The sequence below is a fragment of the Octodon degus genome, unplaced genomic scaffold, assembly GCF_000260255.1.
Source record: "Octodon degus isolate 3935 unplaced genomic scaffold, OctDeg1.0 scaffold00108, whole genome shotgun sequence".
Classification (NCBI taxonomy): Eukaryota; Metazoa; Chordata; class Mammalia; order Rodentia; family Octodontidae; genus Octodon; species Octodon degus.
Genome location: NW_004524684.1, coordinates 575,280 through 598,834, shown reverse-complemented (window position 1 = coordinate 598,834; position 23,555 = coordinate 575,280). Strand labels below are relative to the sequence as shown.

Genomic DNA, 23,555 nt, shown 5'->3' with positions numbered 1-23,555 from the left:
ATTGTACATCTGCATTTGCCTCGACATAAGTTGTATCTAATTATTTAGAAGACAGAGTCAGAATGGGAAGGGCAAACAAGTGCATCATGGGGGTTGTGCTGGCTTCCCAGGAAGCATTTCACCCTAGGTCATCCACACAAGATAATCACTGTCAGAATAGTTCTAAGTACTGATTGTCTTAGAAATGGGCTAATTTATACTGATACATGCAAGAAGTGCTTATGCTGGCCACTCCTTCTCTTTGCCGCTGGGCACAGGTGAGAAGCATTGTGCTCGAATGTTCTGTTGCCATCTTATGTTCAATGGCAGAGTTGATAAATGAGTATTGTAGGAAATAGGGGAGTCAGAAAAAACAGTGCTGGGGCCAGGGAGATGGCTCAGTGGAATAAGCACTTCCCTGGCAAGCGCAAAGGCCTGAATTCAATCCCTGGTTCTGAAAAAAAAAAAAGGAAAGAAAGAAAAGAAAACAAAAGAAAAAACAGTGCCCTTAAACATGTCATAGAACTTGCAGATTAACCAGTTCGAGAGTGCACTTGTCTTTGGATTCTTTCATTCTAGACAGAATCTATTTCCTTTTTCACTGAGCCAATTCGAATTGGGTTTTTGTCGTCTGCAGCTAAAAACATTCGGATTGTTTCCCAGCATGTTAATTGGCTAAGCCTTTTAGATCCAGTGTCCCAAATTGTGAGTTGTTGTACAGTAGTGATATCTGTAGGACACTGGAAAAAACTGTGTAGATGCCCTATTAAAATACTTGGTGTTCTAGTCATATATCATAATCTACTTCATAAGGCTTTTCATCTACTCAGACTAATTGATTAATTCACTAGAGGTGCACCTGTCACTTTTGCTTAATGCATCTCTTTTCTTAATTTTACAGTAGAAGGGCAAGCTTTTGGAATTAATATTAACGTAGCCACCCACTTTGCAGAGCATGGTATAATCGCCTTAGCTCACCACTGCTCCTGTCTAATTGCTTTTCACTGCAGGTGTAGCATATAATGCCTCGAGAAGAGAAAAATGAAACCTATAAGCCATACTTGTACAAAGAACATGAAAACTTAGGACTTGCACCAGTTGTATGAGTCAGGATTTTCTCCTCACTCTGTCTAGAATTTGGAAAGTATAAGTGTCTGATGGATGACAGGAAGATAGCATGCACTTTTTGTCTGGCTCCAAGATTGTCACTGCTGTTCTGTTCCCACTTGATAACACCGCGGTGTGGAAGATGGAAAGGCCTGCCAAAAACCTTTTTGTATTCTAAAGAAAATTCTGTGGATTGCAACTTGAGGTCTCCTAGAGTTGGCTCATCATACAAGTCATGAATTAGAGAACCCTTAGCATCAGGGAGGAAGAGAACCAACACTTTACCCACAATTACACACAATTTCAGATTTGATAACAGTGTCCTTGTCTTCTGCATGTTGGATCCAGGCTTTATTTTAATTTTCTACTTACTTTCCCACCAAGCTTTCAGGAAGTGGGTAGGTGATCCTTTTCCACCCTTTGGTTGGAAAGAACACAGATGGCTGAGAAACACTTCCGGAGCATTTTGGGTCAGCAGGTAAGCACTGGGGGACCAGATAACTCCAGCTGACACCGAAGTCAGTAGAATACTGCACATGAATTTGATTCTGGGCAATTTTTTCAGACACTGTGCATCCAACAGAGATCTAATGAACAGAAAAAATCAAGATGGTCAAGACATTAAAACCATATCACATGTTTCTGCTCTGAAGAATTGGCAGTAAAAAAGAGGCTGGTCACTTGATAAACAGCATCCTGCAAGTCCAGGTTTATTATTTGCTCTGCTGATGGACAGTGGAAGGGAGTTGATACGGTTGCCCAAGGTGACGAATTAGAAAAAGTGCCAAATATATTGTGCAGTGGGTTTGGAGAGAAGCTGACGCTGGTGCTTCTGCCATGCTGGCTGGTTGCCTTGGAAGGCCTTGGCTCACTCTTACAAATTGCTCTGTTAATATTCTGGCGCTTCAGCTTGGCAGGATGTATGAGCAAGAAGGATTGCTAACTGCTTTACCAATTTTATTATTTTGTCATTCAATTTATGACTCTCAATAAATCACTTTCATCTATAAGTAAGATGCAATGAAGTGATAATAGAAGGTACCTTTAACCAGCTGCAGCACCCTTTGTCAACACAGCTAGCCATACTGTGCCTTCTTTTGTGAACACAGTGGGTTTTACACAGGCAAAATAAATTGGTTGATATAAAATATCAGCCAAAGAGGATGTTGGTATGAATTCTTCCTAATGATTTATTTTTTTTAATCTCCAGAATGTCCAAATGTCCTTATAAAAATTAGAACTTTTTTTGGTGTGTTTTGAGACAGGGTCTTGCTATGCAGTTCAGGCAGCCTTGAGCTCACTTTGTAGCGCAGGATTGTTTCAAATTCAAAGTGATCTTCCTGCCTCAGCCTCTCGAGTGCTTGGATTATAGGCATGTGCCAGCCTGATTGGCTTAAATTAGAAAATTTTGTAGCTTCAGTATCCTCTTAAACAGTTTTCTGAGTTATGCAGTGATATAAGACAGGGACTTGGGACCAGTATCTCACATGTTTATTGCCAACGTCTTACCCTATTAATATTTAATTTTGAGCAGAAACACATTTACTCTTATGAATACTTCATTGTGATAGAGCTCAGAAGTAAAATACTTTTAATGATTAAACAATATAAGTAATTTGATATTTAAAATTTTCAAAGTATATATTAAGCCAGTGAAATCTTAGATGTTGTTTGCCTCTGTAACTTTTCAGTTGACTATGTTGTTACTGTATGTGATCCTTATTTATGAAACCAAGACAGTGAGCTTCACCTTGAACTGCATAATCCAGCCTTCCGTGGGGGTCAGGTCATGGGTCACTGCGTACAGCTCTCGTCCATCATGACTGCCACAGATCATGACCCCGTCAGGGGAGTCACAGAATCTTTCCACGGTGCAGTCATCATGAAACAGCCAGTGCTCATTCACTTTAAAAAAAGACAAAACTCTTGAGTCAACTTTAGAACTAAAATACTTCAAGCAAATGTTCACCTTCAGCAAGATATAAATTATTCTAAGCAGAAATCCTCCTGCATATAGCCCACACCCGCCCAAGCATTTCATTTTAGCAGCATGGATACTGGGATGATTGAGACACACACTGCCCTTCTCCAGCGCGCGCGCGCACACACACACACACACACACACACACAGAGATTAATAGTGTACTCTTGGGAGAAAGAATTTATCTACTGTATGAGTTGGAAGCGAAAATTAGAAGGAAAATTATTATCACTTCATAATTTCCGACAGAACTTCAGCTTTTTAAGCAGCATCTAAAGAAGAGGAAGACATTTTAGTAATAATCGGGAAGAGCATTGGCTATTTTAACTCAAATTCTGGTAGCATCTGGGTAGTCAAGTTGGTAATAAAATTTTTCTTTAGATTTATTGAATTATAACTGATCTTCAATCACTGTACACATCTAATATATACATGTTGGTGAGCTGAGACACATACACACACCTGCAGCTCCATCACTGTAACCAGAATACTAAGCATATCTATCACCTTCAGAATTTGTGTGCACGTGTGTGTGTGTGTGTGTGTGTGTGTGTGTGTTGTAGAGGGGTAAGAACATTTAGTATGAAATCTAGCCTATATGTATATTGAAGTACATGATATATTCTTAACTGTAGGTACTCTGTTGTATAGCAGATATTTAGAAACTATTCATTTTATACAACAGAAACTTTATACTCAGAGAAGTGATTCCCTGTTTCCCCTTCTCAAGATCTTACAAGCCAGTCTACTTAATTAGATGAAGAAATGACTTCAGAAATTAGTTGAGAATGGTTAAAATGCCCATTGTGCAGTTTGCCATAAAAGACTATCTTTAAGTCCTGAACTGTCCTGTTACTGCTTAATTAAAAGCCAGATCAAAAATTCACAATTTTAATAACCATGGGATGCCATCTACACGTCTACTATTGCTTAACCAAAATCCCCTTCCAAAGCATACAAGTTTAAGCCTGGAGCTGTGAGCTTGTATTTAATTTGGGAAAAGTTAAAGTATAGTATCATAAAGATATTATTTATGAGACCCAGATTATCTATAAAATGGTGCTGTCATAAATTTACAACAGTAATTTTTTGAATGTTTCAGTATTTACATAACGAATATTTAAGTGCATATTATGAAAAAGAATCTCAAATAAATTTGACTCCTCTTCTAAACAAGTTCAAAAGTAATACTGAGAAAATGTACTCAAAACATAAAAAACCCCAAAAAGTACTGAAGGAACAGATTTGGAAGAGTCTAAAGAAGACTTTCAGTGTGAGGCTGGACAGATCAGTGCAGAGCATATCCTGTGTGCTGCTCGAGTCTCTCTCTCCCCCAAGCATACACACCTCCCCTGCAGTTCCTTCCCCTTCTGGAAGAAGTGTTTTTACGTCATGATTTTTATGCCCAGCACTGTGCTTCCATCTCCCAGTGCTTTTCTGAATGTGTCCTGGGGAGCCCAGCATTTACAGTGGCCAGGAGCGGAGGCCCCTGGAGGCTCAGGGCCAGCCCCAGTGGGCGGCTGCGGAGACCCAGAGAAGAGAGTGAGCCCTTTCTCTGTGATTCGGCCTTTACCCATAATGTGTTCGACTTTGAGCCAGTCATGTGTCTACAGCACAAGCAGCTTATCTCTGCGATCCAAGTGGCTGCTGCGACACCATTGTCTGTCTCCACTCTCAGGAATTTGGAGCCATGTTTAAATCCTACATCTCAGTTATAGGACTCAGAGTCAAAACACACAGAAATTTGAATTCCAAAAAGGATACCTTGAGCCGGTGTTCTATGGTACGCATTTCACTTTATGCTAGAACTCTGCAATCTGGTGAAAGTGGGTAAACCAGCTAACTCATCAATCTCTTGTGCAACCTCAGAAGCTACCTCCGTAAATGTTCCAGTTTACAGGAACACTACTCTTACAACCCAGGAGCCAGAAAATTTGTTCCTGCAACTATGTATTACCAACCAAGCCTAAAGTAAAAAATCAGTATTTTGGGTACTTGAACAATCAGTCTGTATTAGCTTTGATTCGTACAGAAATAGTGTTTAAACTATTCTATGATTGTAAACTCAGTTATGTAAATAATTACCAGGGAAAAGTAGAGGAGCTGCTTAGCAGTCATAAATCAGATCTACGAGAGTGGATCTTACTAGACTTCCTCAGAGAATACATCCACACGTGGAGGCCCGCACGGCAGGGCATTTTAAGGGCGTACATGTGTCCCGCTCACCTTCGGTCTTGTCCTCCAGGAACGTGTCCAAGGCGATCCTGCCCACGGGCCCCGCGTCGGCCGGGGGGCGCTCGTGCTGCGGCACTGGCGCGCTGCTGAACGTGTCCAGCATGACGGTCCTCTGGTCAGCAGAGCCTGCGATGAGGACATTGTCGATGGCCCAGTCGTTCTGGTCCAGGCCGTCGTGTCTGGGCTGCCACCAGCGGAAGCGAGTGGCAACCTCTTTGGCATCAGGAGGAAGGAGGATATTCACAAATCTGTAAGAGAATGACGGTGGAGGTGAAACCCTTGGCTATTTCCTGTGAGCTGCAACCCAAGATAGGACGCAGGGAACACAAGAGGTGAGGGGAGGACTGTCGGTGAAAGAATCTTCAAAAGCCACGATGACCTGGCCTGGCTGTGCAAAGTTGCTGCTTGGGGAGCAGAATGTGTGTGAGTGGCTGCAAGCTTCTGAGAGTGTCACCTGCTCCGACTGTCCCCTGAGCAGGAGCACTCGGGAGGCGTGAGCCACGCTGACTCTTTCTGTCACCCGGTAGTTGGTTTCTTCTGCGTCTTTCTTTTGGCACCTTGTTTTCACTCTCATCCTCCGAGTACCAGCCACTAGCCCGGATATGATGCTACACCTGGCAGGAGCCTGGGGCAGCCGGCCTGAGCCGCCAGGCACACTATTGGTAGTCCGAGTGTGGGCAGTGCTTTTAATGTGCTTTACTGAGAACACTACACTAGGACATACGGCGTGAGAAACGAGCCCAGCACACACTCCGGGACTTGGTCACCAAGGAGAGACACAATCCTGCATCTGTGCCCCAACATGGACTTCTGATAAGCTAGAGATAGGGTTGAAGCTATCCCTTAATCAAAATTATGCATTACCACCCAGGAACACATCAAGATTTTTTTTTCATTAAAAAAAGTCTTTTATTTATTTGGTACAGGGTCTTGCTATGCAGCTTAGACTCCTGCTGATTCTCCTGTCTCAGCCTCCCCAGCATTGGGATTACAGGCATATGCCACCACACCTCGGGTTCCGGGGCCAGCATGGCATGCGGTACTGGAGATCAAAACTGGGTCCTTGCATTTGCCAGGCAGGAGCTTAGACCGCTGGGCTATCTCCCCAGCCCTATCAAGCTGTTTTGAATTTATATTCACAACTTATCTCTGTTGGGGAGAATAGTTTTCTTAGGTTTACTAACCTCTATGTAAGGCATCACCTTTTAAAATTAAAAAAATTTTTTTTTTGAGATAGAGTCTTTCTTTCTTTTTTTCGTACTGGGGATCGAATTCAGGACTTTGTGCTTGCCAGGCAAGTGCTTATGCCATGAGATTGAGACAGAGTCTTGCTATGTAATTCAGGCTGGTCTTGAACTCACTACGCAGTCTGGAGGGTGGCCTTGAACGCTCAGTGATCCTCCTGCCTCAGCCTCCCCAGTGCTGGGATTACAGGTGTGCACCACCACACTGCCAGGTGTCAATTTCTGCTAATCTACCTTTAACATCCAGGGTGGTTTCCTAGCACTGCTAGACAGGCTTCCCCGATGGACACCTGAACGCAGGCCTTTACGCGGAAGAGGTTGCATACTGGCATTGTATCTGTTCTGGATTTCATTGTCCCTTCCCTCTTCTCTCCCACGTCTTTCTGACAGTCATGGTGCCCAGAAGCATAGGATATATTCCAGATGGGGGCCAACAGAGACCCATTCTAAGCCGGGAAACTTTTAACTGAGTTTCTAACACTTAGATTTCAAATGCTATTGTGAATTATGGGATCATTGTGTGCTCTTGGCACTGTGACAGCCTAATGGGTCAGGGAAGGAGGTGTAGTCCACAAATCCTGCCCCCTCTCCCATGTTGTCACTGGTGGCTGGGAAACTATCAGACTTCCAGCCAGGTCTTCTCCGAAGCTCACTTCCTCAGCCTTCCAGCTTGGAAGCTCACCACATCCCCCTCACTCCACAGTGTGCTGAGGCTGGCCTCAAGCTTGTAGCAATCCTCCTGCCTCAGCCTCCCTGGTGCTTCATAGGCGTGCACCACCAGGCACTTTTGAGTCTTTCTTACAAATTAATCTTACAACTATAAATCCTCAACCATATTTCCAAAATCTTTGGGTAGAAAGTTATCACAGGCTTCTTGAAAGCTTAAATAAATGATGACCACTGCTTCCATTTCAGCCAATTTGTTTCTCCTTTGGAAAAATAAAGCACATTAAACAGATGTGCTTTACCCTGCAGAAACACAACTCCTTCCTCTCCTTCTTCAGTGCTGCTTAGGTGTTTGTACTCGAGTGCCCTTATAAATTCAGCCGGTGCATTCTCTCCTATTAATAAGTGAGCATTTTCTACACTGTTACATTGTGTAGCACTTAACTTGGATTCCTTCATGGATTTTCAACTTCAATGCAATTACAAGTTAAAAATTTGCTTGTAGCAGACTGCTGGTCTTTCTTCAATTACCGCACTCCCTTTCTTCCCTCACACGAGGAGCTCATCTCTTTACGGAGATGCTAGCTGCTCAGGACAAAGACAAGTCCAGCCTTCCCTGCACTGAAGCGTGGCATGGGGTAGATTCTAGGACTGAGAATGGGACTATGTGTGGCTGTTAGCAGGCGTCACTCCACGTTTAGCCTGTGCCTTGTCATGTGCTAAGAGTCTCTCTGTTCCTTGCCCTGGGCCATGTGTCTCTTCTTTGCCCTTATGTTCCCTTCTTTTCTCACTTCCCCTCTTCCCACTTAAGTGAATATGTTCTCTTCCTCTTTCATACCTCTTTGACTTTCCATAACTGGCCGCACTCATTGCTTTTGGCCCTTCTAGAATATACATCTACTTTTACATACATATTGCCAAGGCTTTTAAAGAAGTGTTTTAAAATGGAATCTAGGCTTAAGGAATTTATGTCTTATTGCCTTTCCTTGTTCTCTAGCTCATAATTCTCTAAAACTGGGCGATAGTGTATACATGAATATTTCTATTTATTTCTACTTTATAGAAGTAAATATTTCTGTTTCCATTTTTCCCACTTTTTAAAAAATGTATTTGGCACGGGGTTTCACTACGCAGCTCGGACTTGCAGCGAGCCTCCAGCGCTGGGATCGTATGCATGCACCACCATGCCCCAGCTCAGTGGCAGGCTCCGTGCACTGGAGGGCGGGGCTGGCACGACATGTGGTGCCAGCGATGGAACCCCTGTCCCTATGCTTGCCTAAGCAGGCACTAGGTCCACTGAGCTGTCTCGCTGGCCAATCCTACTGTTGAAATTAGTGATTATATACTCATTAATTCCTATGGGTTTTTGCACTGGGTTGATTTACTCTCGCATTGTGATGGCATATTCTATTTTATACTGAGATGTGAGAACTTGCTGTTCTTAAAATAAAAACACAAACTAGTTACTTTTCCAAACCAGAGACATTTCCTCCTGTCATGATGGGCATCCTCTACTAGTTCTGATGGAGAAATCCCCTCCGTCTCTTGAGACTGAGAGCTGGTAGCCTCACCATGCATTTTGGCATGACCGCCAAGTTATTGGAGATAAAACAAAATACAAACCCAGGTTTACTGTACTGATCATAGAAAATTTCCATTAGCAAGTTCCAGGTGATGCCTCCATTCACAGAATATTCCAAGAGAACTCCTTGGTTGCGATTGTTGGGCGAAATCAGGCATCCATACATGAAGTAAAATTGGATGAACTCGGCATTTGTGAGGTTTAGGTCCACAGTGACTAATAGTCGACTACAACCCTAAGGCAAAGAAACAGAGTGAAAACAAAAGCAGTGATAAGGAATTGTGACTGCAGGGTGTAGGCTTTCCCTGGTTTCCACCCTTGCAATATCTTTTGGTAACACAATTTGGGTGACGTCACCGCAGCGACTTTCTTAGCATTCCTACTATGCTAGCTCTCCGCATGGCATTCCCTGGAGAGCAGGAACTCAGAGAATGTTTGCTGAACTTTGAAATTTCAGTGTTCAAGACTTATGGGGGGGGGAGTGTCTCATAATCTAAGGGTACTTTCTATATATGTATATTTATATATGGCATTAAAAGCAAGATTAAAGATAGAACTAAAGTAACTGTCTTCTGCTTCTATTATTCCCAGTTATTGGTTGGCATTGTACCAGTTATTAATGCAATGGTATACAAGAGGACTATTTAAATATGTTTTACAATGACTACAGATACAAATTTCAGATAATTTACTTATAATTAGAGCTAGTTGCAATGTGCTTTATTTAGACCATTTTTAGCAGAGTTTAATGTCATCTATATTAGTTCAGTATTGATAATAGGTGTTTGGTAGTTAAACACACGTGCAAATCTTGGCCACTTACAGTTCTTCCTAAGCTAGAAAGAATAGCCTAGGCATGGAACTCCTAGTACTGACGATTATGAAAATCTATACATGATGCCTGCTTGCTGTACTTGGGCTAAAAGCCTGAGCAGAAGTGGTACACTTTACTGATACCAGTGGAAACACAGGGCAAAGTAAGGAATTGAGTTGATTGTAGATTTGTAATCATTAAAAAATTAATTTGCCTATCTAGTCATGTTATTGCAGAAATTGTAATTTTAACAGAGTTATCTTTGGCAGGAAATTGGAGCAATTGCAAAATGTCTCACAGAAGGTTCCTGACATCGTGATTGCCACTCACAAAATACGTAGAGGAAAAGTATCTCAGCTGATCTGTGGTAGGAAATACAGGACGTGTACTATGTGTTCTGATTTGTGCAAGGTTGCAGGTTCAGGTCAGGGATGAGAATTTGGAGTAACTAATTCTGCATCTTGTTTGCCATTAAACTTTGGAAAAGACCCAACACTTAGGGAGCAACTTAGAGGATGAATAAGCAGCAGTCCAGCCCTTACCCCGCTGAAGTGCAGAGCCAGCCCTGAAGCCACCGCTCCACACACAGTACTCAACTTCCCCCCATTGACGGTCAGCCAGTTCTGGTTGGAGGGAGCGCGATTGAAGTTGTCTTTGAGTTGGGTTGGAAGCGAGGTCTCAGGTTCATCACAGTACAGGCCGCCCCACTGCTTGTCACAGCTGGGTGTGGAGAAAGAGAAAGGCAAAGCCAACATCAAACAAGGCCCCCCCAAGCGTGTTCCCTGCTAGTACAGCCGACTCCTTCTCCTAGTCCACAATGATGAAAGGTTACTGACTTGCACACCGCTTGCCAGCCTCCACCTTCTCTTCTTAATAGTGTTGTAGAATATAAATAAGCTGTGAATCAACAGCCTCTAGCTTTTCCTAAAGCCTGGATTTGGGGGTGTAGGTGGCAAGAAAGATGCAACTTTAAAGAATTGATTGCAGCTTAGTCTCTCCGTGACGCAGGTCTGGATGGCTGGCAAACAGCTGCAGCTGCTGAGCTAAGCTGCTGTGTCCTCAGGAAACTGGTCTCTTGAACAGAGGTTTTGGTTAACTCAGAATACAATAGACCATGTTCCAAAGAGCAGAAGGTGTGTTGGACTCGGTAACTGCCATCTCTGACCAAAGGACAAACTGTCCTGGTCAGGATGGAAAGGGATGCGAACAAACAGGGACTGGGAGGCCCCAGGGCTCTAGGGCCACACTGGGGGTGAGCTGTAATCGCTAAGCAAAGGAAAGACTTCTCAGGGGCATGGAGATTAGCAGAGAAGCGACTAGGAACTTTCAAATGGCATCTTCAGTCATATTACCCCATCAAGCAGCACATTCTCTGAAAACAAAACACAAAAGCCTACAGTGCACAAGTATACATACGTGTGCATGTGCATGCATGCTTCTAAGCAAGTTCATACACATACTCCATTTAGATTTTTCTCAAGATGCTAAGACTCTGTGTGAATGATATACCAGATGTTTCCACCAAAAATGCCTGGTAAATTGTCCAGACATTTGTATACTTCGTTATGCAAACAATGTGAGAATACCAGTGACAAAAGTGTATCATTACACATATTCAGGGCTGAGTGAGAAAAATTCGTAGGATGTATTATTTTTGTTCAGGCTGTACTGAACTCCTGAACCTCTTCATATGTCTTTTTCAAGGCTCAAGTGTATCACAGAAACACAGAAGGAAATAAAATAGAGTCAATTATGCCTTCGCTTTCCTGACAAGGCAGCTGTTGTCCAGTTGCTGGTCTCTAAGCAAGAGTGATGACACAGCTACCCACCAACACCACCGTTAGCTCAAAATCGTATTTCAGGAAAAGTGTGTGACTTAAGGCAGCCTGGGAGTGATTCAAAAGCCTGTTTCAGACAAACCTCCTAGCTGGAATGTGAATCAGGAGCTTTTGACAAAGGGAAGAAAAAAAATGTACTTACATACAGTTTCCCTGGCTGCACCTGCCGTGGCCGCTACAGAGGTCTACACAGCCGTCCCCGATGTAGACGTTATCTATCGCCCAGGTCTGCTGCTTGTCGAAAGGAGCTGGTTGATGCCAACGGAAACGAGTGGCCTGGGACCTTGGAAGAGAGGAGAATTACAGTGAAGGATGCAGTGGGAAAGAGAATGTGCTCCAGCATGTTCGAACCAGTACACTAAGAAGAGAAATACAAAAGCACAAATATTCCCGCCCCCAAGCTGAAAGTAACCATCACGATTGCGACATCCCAGGCCAGTGACGGCAACCCTTCTAGAACTTTCAATGATAACAATGTGCTGGCTCATAAGTTCACCACCACTGTCCTAGGCAAAACTGGTTACCAAGCCCAAATCAAGTGCACTGAGGCAGGTTCATTCTTGGCCCATGTCTTGGCCCCATGATCTTTTTGAGCCTTGGAGGAATAGTTCAGATGCCAAAATGCATGCTAAAGCTAGAATCCTCAAAGGAACAATGGGACACTGTGTTTTGTGTGGGAACCACAGTGGAGCGACACCAGGGCTGTTGCTAACTTGTACAATTAATCCTGGAAGGAAAGCCTGTCTCCGAGGAGCTGTGGCCTCTCTGCATTCAACTTGGGAACAGAACTTGGGCTGGATCTCAGCCTCCTCTCACTCCCGAAGGCCGGACCCTTCTGTGCAGGGGACACACTGGTCCATCTCACGCAGCAGTCCTGAGGCATTCCCAGGTTATAAAAGCCTTAGAGACAGGGTCGGTATAAAAGAAGGGTAAATGAAGCCCAAGTTAACTGTACAAAGAGAGAGGAAAATAAAGAAAACCAGGCTTATTTTATGTTGATTTAAAAGCGATACAAGTAAAACCAGTGTCATAAATGAACATCCACGTGTTCAGCCGCTAGATGGCAGTAAAATCCAAGCAATACTCGAAGTTCAGCGAAGTGAACATGGAATTTTTTTTTTTTTTTTTTTTTTTTGGGTACCAGGGATTGAACTCAGGACATTGCACTTGCCAGGCAGGCACTTAGTCTACTGAGCTATCTCCCCAGCCCTAAAGTGAACATGGAAAACCCGGGAGGGGACATCTTCTGTGATACCTATCCATACGGGTTTTATAGGTAATCTCTGGACTGAGGAATGCATGCATTAGGCAGGAGAAAGAGGCCAAACAGCAGCAAGGATCCTGTGTTTTCTAACTTCAAATGTTTATGGAAAGTTTAGAAAAGCAGAAAAGAACCAGGCTGGCACTAAGGTGTTCCTTCTGGACAATTGATCGCTCAGCCTGCTATGCATCTGCCTAGCACTTGGGCACAAGGCGAACTGTCCTTGCAGCCTGGCTCCCCATGTCCCTGCAGCAGAGCCGCCCTCTGCCTCAGGCTGTCTCCAGTTGCTTCCGGCTGCATCGACACTAAGTTACACGACAGCCAGCGTGGGCTCCTTTCTGCTGGGCATCATGCTGTCACAGCACCCAGCGCGGAGCAGAGCTCCCTGGGGATGGGGACCTGGTGTCCCCTTAGGTGCGGCCATTGCCGCCATTCTCCCGCTCCACAGGGCGGCGATGTCCTCCAGCTGCGCACCAGCGGTGCAACTCAGCGCTCCACAGCTTTCAGCGCCCAGCGTCTGTTGACCCGCAGCAGCACCTCGCAAGCAGCGCTGGCGCACGCCTCACTTGCCGGGCCCTACCTTCTTGCACTCTGATGCCTAGCCAGCATTTACATATTCTGTATTTCTTTTCCACTGTAGGACTCAGAACAGAATGGAGCATCTTCATATTTCTTTAAGGAACATCTCTTTTCTATTAGGGAACTTTGTTTTGTATTCTCAATGCTTATAGACAAGAAACAAGTAATAAACTTCCTTTATCCCTCTAATATCATATACACATTGCACCAAAGTACTTATCACTCTGAATCTGAAGCACATATTTTTATGTAGATTATGTCATTTTATAGTTGTGAGTTTATAAGTATTTATTGAAAGAATATTAAGTTGAAAGAAATAAAGATGTTGAGAAAAAGCCAAATCGGAAGCGTCTTGTACGATGGACAGGCAGGGCCTGGCGAGGGGTGGGGGTGGGGAGAGGGTGCGTGGGGATGGGACGGGCACGGGGGTGGTGACCTGATGGCTGCTGCGGGCCAAGAGGCGGCCTGGGCTGTCCAGCAGGGGTGGCTTTCTGATCTCTAGTTGCGTTTGATCACAGTCTGGGCAACGGACGCACAGAGAGGTGCCGCAGAGGATTTAAGAGCCAGATGCATTGTTGGGCTTGACAGGCTGTCTGGAGAGTTCCAACCCTGCATTTTCAGTCTGTGCAGCTCTCTGAGCTCCACAGAAAAGGATGCAGCAGGAGGCCGAGTGAAGCCCGTGCTAAGTCAGAGCTGGCCCTGGAAGGAAGGCTCTAATTTGTACTCTGGCACCGGAGACTTCTACGTGCCTGGTGGGTCACTTAACAAACGTAACAAAGAAGTCAAATTTGATGATTTGTAAGGCCCCTTTTCAAATGTGCTCATTTTACACTCAAGGAATAGTGGGCCCACAAAACAAGTACATATATGTTATCTAATATTCAGTAAGAAGGCGAAACACTTTCACTAAGGAGAACAACTAGAATGTAAGTTAAAAACAAGAGTCTAAAAGCTGAACGGAGCCTCTGGGCCTCTGCATAAGATGTCCTACCCTTGCCCACATGAAGGGGCCACGCCACTTACATGTAGGAGCTGGCATCACCTCCTCTGTAGAACTAGGAAAACACTACTGCCTGGCTCACGAGGGTATTGTGGAAATTAATTAGCTCCTGTTCACCAAGACCTCGAGTGTCTGAGCACATCCCTTGGCAGGTGTCATCACTTATCCCGAAGAGTCCTTGTAACGATAGCTACCACCAGCTGCTGCTTCTGGGGGCGGAGGAAACAGTCGGAGCCGATTTCTCACTTTTGCACATCCCTGGAATCTCTCCCTTTGCTGCTTTCCTGCAATTGCACTGTTTCCTGCCCAAGTACAGCACACAGCACGCGCTACGTCAATGTTGCTTAACAAACGCCTGCTGCTGGGAAGTTAGTGCACTGCCACCAGCAGCGTGGTGCCATCACTGGTCTCCCTGGTCACCTTTCCCTGCCACTTTCACTAGATCGTGGGGCACATCTCAGAGTCTTTGTTTCTGCGCTTTATTTCAGGAGGATTCTGCCTACCTACGCAGCCCTCCTCCTCCCACCTCCAGCCTCCTCCTCCTCCCCTTCCTCCTCCTCTTCATCATCAAGCCCCTCTCAGAGGAAGCACACATGCTATGGCTTGCATCTAGATGTCTTCCCAAAGCCTCCTGCACTCATAGGCAGGGCTTTTCGGAGCTGACTGGATCTAGGATGCGTGCTCCTGGGATTAGAGATGTGTGGCACTAAATCAGTGTACCGTTGGTTTAGCACAGTTCTGGATGTGTATAATGGGAAGGTCCACTCTGGGTGGTAGCCTGGATGGAATGAAAAGGGACAGAAAGAAGGCAGGCTCATCACTTGCGGCTTGCTGCTGTGGCTTCGCCACTGCCTGCCTACCCTGCTCTGGCCTGTTTCTCCTCTGCCAGACCACCTTCAGGCCAGCTGACTACAGACTGAAACCTGTGCAAAGTGTGGGCTAAAATAAACCTCTTCTCCTTTAACTTATGGATGTCGGGTATTTTGTCTCAGCAACTAGACAAGTAACTAAGACATACATATATCCATAATTGTTTAACCTTCTCAGGTCTTCCCTGGCATTTTCTTAGTTCCTAAGAGGTGCATAAAACATCTAGGCTTAAAAAAATCTACTCTGACTCTCACACTTCAATGGAGGAGGCGAGGTCTAGTTTTTCACTTACTTATATAAGTCACACACATGGGTTTGTAACAAAACTGAGATGGAGCAAGGATCTCTTGATTCACTTTACTCTTTCCATTAAGTAAAACTTTCAAGATCATCAAACCTCTACAAAGTCAGAGTTAGCAAAAGAATTTCCATGAGTCACCACAAATAACTTTTCTCTTGACAGAGAACAAATAATCCCTTCTAACCACTAACTTTGACACTGGGGAAATCAAATAATCTCTCTGTGTCTTAGTCCCAATCTATGAAAGGGAGGTAGAGAGATCTAGACATTAAAGGAGATTTTAAAGACATTTCAATCAGTTATACTGATTTATATACTGATTTGAAAAAAAAAACCTATGATACATTTGGTGAGCTAGGGAAGTTTGAATATTGAATAAGTATTGAGAAATATATTAACCATCTTTAGGCATGACAACAGTATCACAGATTTGCTGTTTAAAAAGTCCTCTCTTCAAGTGATACAAGAATACTTACAGCTGAAATGATGTGAAATCTAGGGAAGAAGGAAGAAGAGGAGCCATTTATGAAGCCATTTGGTCATGCTCGGTCAGTGTCAAAGCCCCTAAGAAGGACATGGGGCCTTGGTAAACTGTTCTCTTTAATTTGCATATCTGGATTTTAAAAAGAAAAATATCTGAACCAAAAATAATGTATAGTTCCTTTAAAATCACAGTAAACATTTTGAGAGTTACAAATGAAAAGGAGTGGCTATCACTTTCATGTAAAATATTAATTATAATTATCAATAATTTTCTATTGTGATTAGTTACCTATTATAATAAAAACTGTGGTATTCTAAGTAATCCCATTGAAAGCATCAAAGATGTTGGACCATCCATCAAATACAAGAAATTTCCCATAATTTATAAAATATAGTTCCCATAGAGACTGACTTATGTTTAACTATTAAGGCAGTTTTGATAATCTAGATATATCAATGGGGAGAATACAGCTAAATCTCAATTCTCTGATAGCATTTGGACAACAACAGCAACACATGATAAAGCCTGGAGAATCAGCAGGTGGGATCTTATCTTTTCGAAAAGCTTTTTCATGTCAAAAGAAGTCACCAACAGAGTAAAAAGAAAACCCAGGGCCGGGGAGATAGCACAGTAGAGTAGTTCTGCAAACAAAACAAAACAAAACAAAACAAAACAAAACACCAAAAACCAACCAACAAACACCCCCCCCCCAAAAAAAAACAAAAAAACAAACCAAACCCACAAAGTAGGAAACAAGTATAGCAGACTGTCTGTCAGACAAAGGAGTCCTATCTAGAACATACAAAGAATAAAAAGAAAAATCAGACCTCCAAAATTCAAAGACCCAATCCAAAAACGGGCATCTGAGGTGAATATACATGCCACAAATGAAGAGATACAAATGGCAAACATGAAAAAGTGTTCAGCACCATTGGTCATTCAAGAGATACAAATTAAAACAGTGCTGAGGTACCATCTTACACCAGAAGGAATGGCTGTCTTCAAGAAGTCAACCAATAACAAACGCTGGAGAGGCTGAGGGGAGAAAGGAGCCCTTGTCCACTGTTGGTGAGAGTGCAGGCTGGTATGAACATTATGGAAATCAATATGAAGATTCCTCCAAAAGCTAAGATTAGAGGTCTCATTCAAGCCAACTATCACCTCCTAGGTATTTTTCCAAAAGAACTGAAATCATCATACCATAGCAATATATTTGCACCCATGTTTATAGCAGTGCAATTTGTCATAGCTAAATCTTGGAAATGACCCAAATGCCTATCAACTGAGAGATAAAAAATACATGGTATTTTTACCCAATGGAGTATTATTCAGCTATAAAAAAGATAAATTCAAGGCTTTTGTAGGTACATGGATGCAGCTAGAGACTATCTTGGTAAGTGAAATAAATCAGATTCACATGTGCAAACATCATATTATCTCGCTAGTATAAGAATGTTGAAGAGTAATGAAAATCTAAAAGGTACAACAGATACTGTGAAAGAGCAAGAAATTGTTTAATGGGAAGGACAAACTGGGATGAGGAAAAGCACAAAAGCAAGAAGGGAAAAAGATATATTTAAGTATCTATGCAGGATAGTTGGGACAATTGTTGATTTCTGCCGGTCTTTTGAAAGGAGTAGTTAATGCTTACAAAATGTTTTTATTCTGATTTTTTTCTTTCCTCTTTTAATTTCTAATAACGTCTTTTTTCTTTAAATGAATCTTACATGTTTGTATTTTGTAATCTGAACAACTAATTTGAAGATAGCATCATGTAATACAGCAGCCATTGTTGAATTATTACTTTGTTTAATGAAATCTAGTATCATTTCTAATGCTGTTTTTTTCTATCACTATTTTGTATTCTTTAAAAAGAAAGGAAAAGAAAAAAAGAAATGGCCATAAAGAACTATCCCTCCGGGGAGTTGTGAAAGGAGTTTTACAGGCTTCTTTAGCCTTGAGAGGGCAAAATACATATTTGGGATGGAGACTGCTAGAAGCAAAATGACACATTCCTCAAAAGAACTTCCTGCAGGGTTGTTGGGAGCCTTAGCGATTGAGCCTATGTGGGAAGGCAGGATGAGGCCTCATTGCCTAAAGCAGTCAAGCTACCTCAGTCTTGAACAAAACATCTGCCTGGACAGAGTGGGTTATTAGCCTTTAGGCAGCATCCTGTCGTGTAACTTAACACCACGACTGTTGTTCTGGGGGCCTTTGCCTAAAAGGCATGGTCTACCACCTGACCTCAGAAAGAAAGCTTGGAGGAAAGCAGAATGTCTGGAGTTTGTTTTAGTTTCTATTGTAGAGGAGGTAAAAATAGATTTGCTTGAAAGGAATGCCCCTGAGGCCCAGGAGATAGCTCAGCAGCATAAATGACTGCCTGGCAAGTGCAAGGTCTAGAGTTCTATCCCCAGTACTGGAAAAAAAGAAAGAAACAAAGGAAGAAAGAAAGAAAGAAAGGCCCCAGCCAAAATTATTTTGTTATATTCTGTGGTCCTGAAAGGTCATACAACATTTGGTAAAATAATAGCAGCAATGCTGAGTATCAAAATGTTGCCTAAGAGGGTGACAAGGAGTCCCTTAGTACTTCAGCTTGGTGCAAAATTTGAAACAAGATGTTCAGTAATGAGAGTGCTTGCAAAAAGCCTTTCAAAAATACTGGTAATGCTCCTGGATATTTGAAGAACCCAGTAAATATTAAGCATAGTTATTTAGGTTTTTTAGAAGTGCTTTTGTATGCTGTTACGTATATGGGAACATCACTGAAAAATATCCTCACTTTCTAAATGCATTCACCAGCCAAAACCTAGTCCTCCTTCCACTCTCTGCTCAGTGTCCCACTGCTGTGTCTTGCCCTCTCCTATACTACCACCTTTTCTTGGAAGTTTTTTTTTTTTTTTTTTTTTTTGCAGGACCCAGGATTAGAACTCAGGCCCTTGTGCTTGCCGGGGAAGTGCTTATTCTACTGAGCCATCTCCCTGGTCCTACTTGGAAGTTCTTGCAAACATTAAGTAGCAACTGGGCTAAAGGTGAACCTGTATGGCTTTCAACGTGTTGTAGTTAATCTTTAAAGACAGGGATCAGCTGGGTCATTAGGGCTAGTAGGAGGAATGGATCAACTTCCAACTGTGACTTAAAATAGCCAAGTCACACCTGAGCCTTCCTGTGGCCACGCCCCACCCCCTTTCTCAGTGGATTTGGGTTACATGACCTGCCACTGACCCTTATTCTCAGGTGACATTTCACAATGCATGCCACTTGAGCTACCTCTTATTTTAGTTCTGGGTTCGCGAAGAGGGGGCAGATTCAGATTAAGGGCTATGAAACTGATTTTGGAATCTTCCTATTTTTTTAGGGTTTCTCAAGAACTCTTGGCTTTCTTCTGCTCCTATTTCTCCTAAGACAATGGTCTGTTAGGCAAGAAACAATGACTGAACACTAATATTCTGGTTAAGTCCATGGACCGTGGTTCAGATAGGATGTGCTTATTTCTAATAGCTTACTGAAATGGTTCTTTGGAGGTCATTGATGATCTTCCAATTGAAAAAAAAATCCAGTAAACTTGTTACCAATTTTTTTTCTTCTCTCACTCTTCTCTGCAGTCTGCATCACTGAGGCCAGCTCTTCCTGCTAGGTAATTCCTTCTTGTCTGGCTTCTGGGTACCATGTTATTCTGACCCTTCGGTTCCCTTGTACCAGTTTCCTCCTTTGTTGGTTAGCTAGTTCTACTCATTGTGCTATTACCTGTGGGAGTTCTCTCTTTTCCTTCTCAAAGTTCCCTTATGGAGAATAGGTACTGCGTAGCAGCAATGTCTAGCTCCTCTGTCTTCAGGCCTCCAAAGCTTGTTACCCTCCCTTGAGTAGAACTTCAGTTCTATACCCCTTTTCACAAGGCTATACCCCTTCTGCCAGGCTTCATGCTTGGCGATGTGTGTAATGGAGGAGAAGCTAGTGATTGAGTTGTACCAGTTTTTTTCCTCAGAAATATTCTGTAAGTCAGTGTCTCATGGCCGCTATGTCAGCTGCGGCCCAGGTAGCCCTCCTTACCCTATCTAGGGGTCATCATCATAGCACTTTTATCTTCATACCACCTCCTCTTGAGCCTGACAACTTTTTTATTTATGCAAGAACATTCTGAGCTTAAAACATGCCATCGTTCAGTTTTCCTGTGAGTCTGAGATTCTCTGCTGTGCTTTAACATTGCTGTAAATTAACCCAATTCTACCAACCAACAGTGTCCCTGATACAAGCTCTCTACCACTCCTACGCTTCTCCAGGCTCAAGTCCACAGATCCCTGCTTTGTTCACTCGGTTCTCCGGATTTAGAATGTTCTTACCCATCCGCTTAATTTTTAACCATGTTTTAAGTCCATCTCTCCCATGACACCCTCGGTAACTCTGGCATTCAATACCTGCTCCCATTTCTCCACATCTGCAGCATTTCTAGCCTACTCCTTGGTGCAGCTCAAACTTCTACGGAGCTAGGCTTATTTTTAAGTTGCTTCTCAGGTTTACTTCTCAATTTCCTCAGCAGGCAGTGACCACATCCAGGACAAGAAGTCAGACAGTGCCACGGCATCACCACGGGCTCATGCTTGCTAAACAAGGCCGGACTTAGGAAGGTTGTAAAGGTAAAGTCTGATGACAAACTTGTGCTGTAGTTAGCAAGTGTGATTATGAGGTTATCTGACAGTTATAAATGATTCATACTTCTATCAGTCTTTACAACGCATGAACATTTCCATGCACAATGATTAGATTTTTCCTTGGTCAAAAGGACCTCCACCAGGTGAGGAAACCGAGCCTTAGGGGCATGAACATGGTTGCTGCAGAGCTCACAGAGCTGACAAAGCAGAACCTCTTCTGTACTATGATGCTTTTTCTTTTGGTTTTTATAGATCTTATTTTTTTTCTAGGAAGATCTGACTTCACCAAGAGATACAGATGATCAATTTATCTGCCCCAGTTATTTCAGTTTTAACATAGCAATGCCAGGAGCAGTCTCAGTCTTTGCTCCCCAGTGGGAAGCACCAGCATCCACCTGGCCTTGTACTCCAGAAATCCGTGCATTGCGTCCAGCGTGCCCCTTCCTCCGGCCGCCACCTCCAGGCACAGCAAGCCCAGGCAACTCTCTAGCCTCCGTCCCACTTGAATTTCTCCATTTCCCTTCATGTCCACCACCAGCATCTGAGTTATAACTAGTAATGCTTCTACCTTTTGGAAAGTGTCCCTTTTCTTTTTTTGGGGGAGGATCTACAGGGTATTCAGGGTCTCACTAGTAGATTGGACTCGCAGTGATTCACCTGTTTACAGCCTTCTAAGAGCTGGGATTATAGGCACACACCATCACGTCCAGTCTCAATTGCCATCTCAGTGTGCCCTGGGGCAGGGCCGGCAAGGTAGGCCTGGGGATCAAACCCCTGACCCCTGTGCCTGCTGGCAGGTGCTTTAATCTGCTGAGCTATTTGGCCCACTCTAGCTTCTTTATATCTACTTCTATTACTTAGCTTCTTTATATCTACTTCTATTACTTCTGACTTGTTCTCCAGTTAGCATATGTGTTTCTGAGTGCAAATCTGGTCATGCACGCCTACTTCTGAACAGTTCAATAGGTTTTCCAGTGTTGCTATAATGGGCAGAAGTCCTCAGATCTTTGATAGCACCTTCTTGTCACAGCCTCACGCCATCTCACACCTCATGTCTCTTTCCCACTCTGTCTGTCTGACCCGGATGTTCAGTATCTCACATGTGCCTACTTCCTCTCACTACAGGCCATTATGCTTACCTGGAACACATTCCCTGTGCTCTCTACCTTGTTACCTGCAGTTCACTGTGCACACCCTACCTAAGTTACTCTTTGCTCGAGCAGCACTCCCTGACTCAGTCACGTGTCCTCATGTGAGTCCCATGTAGGGTTCTTCACTGCTGCTGCAATTGAATTTTCTACTTACTGCAGCAATTACCCCATCTCTCACTGGAGGCAGGGGTAAGTTCAGCCTCTACTGAGGCCCAGCGCACAGCAGCTGAAACATGCTGGTTTCATGTGTGGCTACATGAGTGCATCCTGGATCCCGAGGGCTGCCCACTTCAGGCTGATGAGCAGACTGATGCCAACCAACTTCATTTTTCTTACTCTCACCACTACTGTGTCAGCAGTGCTGAGGTGAGCAGACTAGGCTCACCTGTCACGTGACAACAGTCACTCCTAACCCCTGCTTGGCACATATGCGGAAGTGGTCAGCCCCATATTTTTTTTTTTTTTTTTTTGGGAGGGTGGATATAGGGTCTCACTACACAGTTCAGGCTTGCAGTGATCCTCTTGTCTCAGTTTCCCTAGCACTGGGGTTACAGGCATGTACCACCATGCCCAGTTTCTAGGGCTGGCATGGTGTGCCTGGGGTTTCGGGGCTGGAATGACATGTGGTACTGGGGATTGAACTTGGGACCTTGCACTTGCCAGGCAGGCACTTAGACTGCCAAGCTATCTCCCTGGCCTCATCCCACGTTTGTTTATAGTCAAGAGCTACAAACTGAAGTCCTGAGTGGTGGCCTGTCCAGGTAAGTGTTAACCTTTCAGTACATTTCCTGACATGGAGGTGGTAAACTTACCTTACCACAAGGAAATGCCATATTAAAAAGGTAAATGGATTAGGGGAAACAGCATGGATGAGTTAGGTTGTGGTTGAGGCAAAGTGCTCTAGGATTGGTGCGCTGTCCTAATGATCTATGGCACATGGCAGAGTGTGACAGGAAGTGGGCCTGGCTGGGGCTCTGCCCATACACATTGCTCTCTGAGTTGCCCCAAGGACTTTGTTATCAAGCAGTGTCACCTTCAATACTATTGTACAACAGAGGCCTTGAGGGTAATATAGCAGACAAACTTCCTGTTTTCAATATGGTGACAGGAGATACCAGGAGGAGATGGGTGCTCATCAGATTTTTCAAATATCACTTGAAGGGGTCAAAATTCTTGTGGGTATGTGGAAGAGACAATTAAAAGATAGATTAAAAGATGAGAAATAATTACTTTTCTTGGAGTACAAGACTCAAGGGGATAATGACTAGCTGGAGTAAATCTTAGAATGTCGCTTATTTGCAAAACGCTGCCAAGTAGCTGGGTAATAATTCATAGAATTCATAAAGACTTAAAAAGACTGCTGCCTTAATGGAGTTTTTTCTATTTTACTTATTAAGACTGCCTTAATAATTCATGCATGGCAATACCTTTAACGAGCAACAAAATCTCACGTATCTCATTTAAACTTGGCAACTCTGCTGACAGTTAATAGAGTCTCATACCTCTGAGCCAGCAATTGTAAAGCTGCCCTAGGCTGTTAGCAACCGAAACCAGCCCATTTATGATAATCCCAAGCAAAGTTATGTCCTAGATGAATGGCTGAATTTTATGGTCAGTTGCTGGGAAGATTTATTCATTCTTCAACCGTGGGGAGGCTGCCGAACAATAATGAGCCCAAACCATAATAACTCTTGCTCCACACACTGTGTTGGCTTCCTAGAATTTTTCTTCTTTCTTTCTTTCTTTCTTTCTTTCTTTCTTTCTTTCTTTCTTTCTTTCTTTCTTTCTCTCTCTCTCTCTCTCTCTCTCTCTCTCTC

At 43.5% G+C, this 23,555-nt stretch overlaps 1 protein-coding gene across 1 annotated transcript in view; it reads right to left on the bottom strand.

Moving 5' to 3' along the window:
• Positions 1–23,555, bottom strand: part of Reln (reelin) — a 493,244-nt gene that overhangs the window by 25,872 nt on the left and 443,817 nt on the right. Inside the window, exons 47-52 of the mRNA XM_023724314.1 lie at positions 11,589–11,738; positions 10,151–10,328; positions 8,836–9,029; positions 5,294–5,550; positions 2,837–2,991; positions 1,459–1,673 (exon numbers count right to left, since the gene is read on the bottom strand). Coding sequence (XP_023580082.1) covers positions 1,459–1,673; positions 2,837–2,991; positions 5,294–5,550; positions 8,836–9,029; positions 10,151–10,328; positions 11,589–11,738 — 1,149 coding nt within the window. The remainder of the gene's footprint in view (positions 1–1,458; positions 1,674–2,836; positions 2,992–5,293; positions 5,551–8,835; positions 9,030–10,150; positions 10,329–11,588; positions 11,739–23,555) is intronic.